The sequence below is a fragment of the Protomyctophum bolini genome (genome assembly GCF_963924005.1).
Source record: "Protomyctophum bolini genome assembly, chromosome: 9".
Classification (NCBI taxonomy): Eukaryota; Metazoa; Chordata; class Actinopteri; order Myctophiformes; family Myctophidae; genus Protomyctophum; species Protomyctophum bolini.
Genome location: NC_137870.1, coordinates 1065001 through 1069502, shown reverse-complemented (window position 1 = coordinate 1069502; position 4502 = coordinate 1065001). Strand labels below are relative to the sequence as shown.

Below are 4502 nucleotides of genomic sequence, written 5' to 3'. Positions count from 1 at the left end.
CTACATCCTGACAGTTTTCCATTCTGACCTGAGATCAGATTCTATAAAACGTCTTCTACATCCTGACAGTTTTCCATCCTGACCTGAGATCAGATTCTATAAAACGTCTTCTACATCCTGACAGTTTTCCATCCTGACCTGAGATCAGATTCTATAAAACGTCTTCTACATCCTGACAGTTTTCTGAAAAAGCCGCATGTTTCTGTGTCAGTCGTTCTTCGATTTTTCAAAAATAGCAGACCTACAAGCTCGTAGCGCGCCACTCGGTGGCGCGCTACGAGCTTGTAGATCTGCTATTTTTCAATAGCTAAAAGCATGACATGATGCTAACACCAAAAAGGGGTTCCGGCCCAAAATGGGTTTTAAACACAATTTGGAGGTTTTTGTACTTCACTGGAGTATATGTCCAATACTTTCACTTCTCCACTACATCTCAGAGACACATATTGCACTTTTTACTGCACTAAAACTATTTGAAAACGTTAGATACTACTAGTTACGTTGTATACTACAAGACATACATTACTTCAGCCATATATATATATATATATATATATATATTTATATATTTCAAGTAAATTTAGGTTTCCGGAGTTCTACAGTACTTGTGACCGGCGTTGTTTTCGTCGACTAAAACTAATTGAAAAATGTTCGTTGACTACCTTTTTTTCCACTGACAAAAAAACAAATAAAACCCAAATCAAAACTAAGCTATGATGACTAAAACTAAGACTAAATATATCGACAATTTCGTCAACAAATAAAAACTAGATTAAAATGTTAGGACAACTCCATAGAACAAACTAGACTAACACTAAAACATTTCAGATGACTAAAATATGACTCAAAGTAAATGGAATAATAGTATTCAAAAGACTAAAACTAAAGTTTGCTGTCAAAATCAACACTGGAACGACCGATATATATATATATATATATATATATATATATATATATATATATTATGCTACTTCACTGATAAACCCCCAGACTGCCAAAGGCCGTGTTGCCTAAACATTAACATCATTAAGGTATACTTAAACTTATGCTTATATATATATATATATATATATATATATATATATATATATATATGCTACTTCACTGATAAACCCCCAGACTGCCAAAGGCTGTGTTGTCTAAACAGTAACATCTTAAAGGTGTACTTCTTGTTGTCTAAACAGTAACATCTTAAAGGTGTACTTCTTGTTGTCTAAACAGTAACATCGTAAAGGTGTACTTCTTGTTGTCTAAACAGTAACATCTTAAAGGTGTACTTCTTGTTGTCTAAACAGTAACATCCTAAAGGTGTACTTCTTGTTGTCTAAACAGTAACATCGTAAAGGTGTTTGCCGCTCAAGCAACATGTCGACCAGGGGGAACAAAAGTAGTCCCATCCAAAGACACACAGTTCTCACCTTTGCCGTTTGCGGATCCCAACGCCGCCAGCAGGCACAAGAAACACACGACAAGCTGCACGCGTCCAGAATCCATGTCTGAGACCCGGGTGAGGAGAAGCAGCACTCAGTTCTCTGCTGTCCCTCCGACTGAATACTGGACGGAAATAAGACACGCTTAACACCACCTGGCAATCACGTCCTAAATGATAACGGCCTGATAGTGAGCAATGCACCTTTGACACTTCAAGATCTATAATCAAGTCATATATACGTTTGAATTCTCCATTTTTGTGATTTTTATTATTTTATTGTAACGCACTTTGGTACAACTTGTTGTTATTTGAATGTGCTATAGAAATAAAGTTGGTATGGTATGGTATGGTAAAAGGGACATTTCCATTTTTACGTCAAATTTAATGGACAATAAAGTGGTCGTTTTCATATCTTTAATATATATTTATATACTTTATAACATTTAGCATTCCTAAGCCTTGAATTCATTAAGACAAACAAAAAACCACTTCAGGCCATTAGATTCCTAATATTTGACCATGTCACTCAGACTGACCCACCACAACCAGACTGACCCACCACAACCAGACTGACCCACCACAACCAGACTGACCCACCACAACCAGACTGACCCACCACAACCAGACTGACCCACCACAACCAGACTGACCCACCACAACCAGACTGACCCACCACAACCAGACTGACCCACCACAACCAGACTGACCCACCACAACCAGACCAGACTGACCCACCACAACCAGACTGACCCACCACAACCAGACTGACCCACCACAACCAGACTGACCCACCACAACCAGACTGACCCACCACAACCAGACTGACCCACCACAACCAGACCAGACTGACCCACCACAACCAGACCAGACTGACCCACCACAACCAGGTTTATGAGAATGCTGCCCCTCCCCCCCCCCCCCCCCCCATTATTTGAAACCAAAGGCATTTTCAATGGGGTAATAAAATAATGTAATGAAGTACATCTGAAAAGCCATACATGAATTTCATTGTAAAGTAAAGTAAAGTATATAAATCTAAATCCCACTCCCCCCCTTTCCCCTCACTGTATATGTTTCTTTTCCCTTTTTACCTCCTCTATGATGAATTCCTGTTCTGTTCTCTGGCTTTAAAGAAGTGTCTATTTGTACGTCTCTAAATGTTATGATGAATTGAACACGGTGGACCCTGTTGTAAACAAGTGTAATGCTTAATTGGGTCGTCCACTCACAGTTAACAGTCTCTGTATTGAGTTTGTGTTTGAAATGTAGGTTACTGTAATTCTGCAAACTGGAAATACATATTTCAATCAATCAATCAGTATCATTATGTGGATATAAATGACATCATAATTATGTTACGTTGTGAGATTCACAGACCTGGTGCAGAGCGCTCCATCTCCACCTCTGGCAGGTCTATTCCGCCCTCTGCTGGTGCTGTGGAGGAAGTGCTTTGATTCACTGATTACACACACACACACACACACACACACACACACACACACACACAAACAGTGTTGTTTTTGGCAGCACGTTTAGATTTTAGTTTGAGTCTTGTCGTCTCTTCAATAGTTTTCATTTAGTTTCAGGCACATTTTAGTCACCTGGAATGTTTTAGTGTTAGTCTAGTTTTAGTTGACTAAATCTACAGTTGATTTAGTCGACTAAAATGTATTTTTGGTGGGTCTTGATGCCGTCGTAATGGCTGTTTTCACAATTGCTGAAAATAGCAGATCTACAAGCTCGCAACGCGTTGTGAGCACGCAACAAAGTGTAAAATGACTCATACTGGATCTCTTGTCCACTAGTCCCTTACTAACAGTTTAGTCTAGTTTATATTTGTTGACGAAATTGTCAATATATTTAGTCTTAGTTTTAGTCACCGTAGCTTAGTTTTAATTTAGTTTCCATTTAGTTTTCGTCAGTGGAAAGTCGACGGACATTTTCCGTCGTAGTTTTCACTGAAACCCAAAGCAAGTTTAAAACTATGACCTAAAATACCTATTACTATTATTATTATTAATACCTATAGGGAGAAATACCTATTACTATTATTACTATTATTATTATTATTACTATTATTATTATTATTATTAATACCTATTGGGAGAAATACAACAATGCGCAACCACCCTAAAGACTACCATCTGTACCCAGTAGACCTACTGTATGTAAACAATGGAATACAACCACCCTAAAGACTACCATCTGTACCCAGTAGACCTACTGTATGTAAACAATGGAATACAACCACCCTAAAGACTACCATCTGTACCCAGTAGACCTACTACTGTATGTAAACAATGGAATACAACCACCCTAAAGACTACCATCTGTACCCAGTAGACCTACTGTATGTAAACAATGGAATACAACCACCCTAAAGACTACCATCTGTACCCAGTAGACCTACTGTATGTAAACAATGGAATACAACCACCCTAAAGACTACCATCTGTACCCAGTAGACCTACTACTGTATGTAAACAATGGAATACAACCACCCTAAAGACTACTATCTGTACCCAGTAGACCTACTACTGTATGTAAACAATGGAATACAACCACCCTAAAGACTACCATCTGTACCCAGTAGACCTACTACTGTATGTAAACAATGGAATACAACCACCCTAAAGACTACCATCTGTACCCAGTAGACCTACTACTGTATGTAAACAATGGAATACAACCACCCTAAAGACTACCATCTGTACCCAGTAGACCTACTGTATGTAAACAATGGAATACAACCACCCTAAAGACTACCATCTGTACCCAGTAGACCTACTGTATGTAAACAATGGAATACAACCACCCTAAAGACTACCATCTGTACCCAGTAGACCTACTACTGTATGTAAACAATGGAATACAACCACCCTAAAGACTACCATCTGTACCCAGTAGACCTACTACTGTATGTAAACAATGGAATACAACCACCCTAAAGACTACCATCTGTACCCAGTAGACCTACTACTGTATGTAAACAATGGAATACAACCACCCTAAAGACTACCATCTGTACCCAGTAGACCTACTGTATGTAAACAATGGAATACAACCAGGG

General features: G+C 38.6%; 1 protein-coding gene across 1 annotated transcript in view; it reads right to left on the bottom strand.

Annotated features, from left to right (window-relative positions):
• The window catches only part of alp3 (alkaline phosphatase 3), a gene marked incomplete at its 3' end in the record, with an annotated part of 23354 nt that extends 21857 nt beyond the window's left edge, over positions 1 to 1497 (bottom strand). The window contains exon 1 of the mRNA XM_080772084.1: positions 1419 to 1497. Coding sequence (XP_080628210.1) covers positions 1419 to 1494 — 76 coding nt within the window. The 5' untranslated portion in view covers positions 1495 to 1497. The remainder of the gene's footprint in view (positions 1 to 1418) is intronic.
• Between the last annotated feature and the right edge of the window lie 3005 nt (positions 1498 to 4502).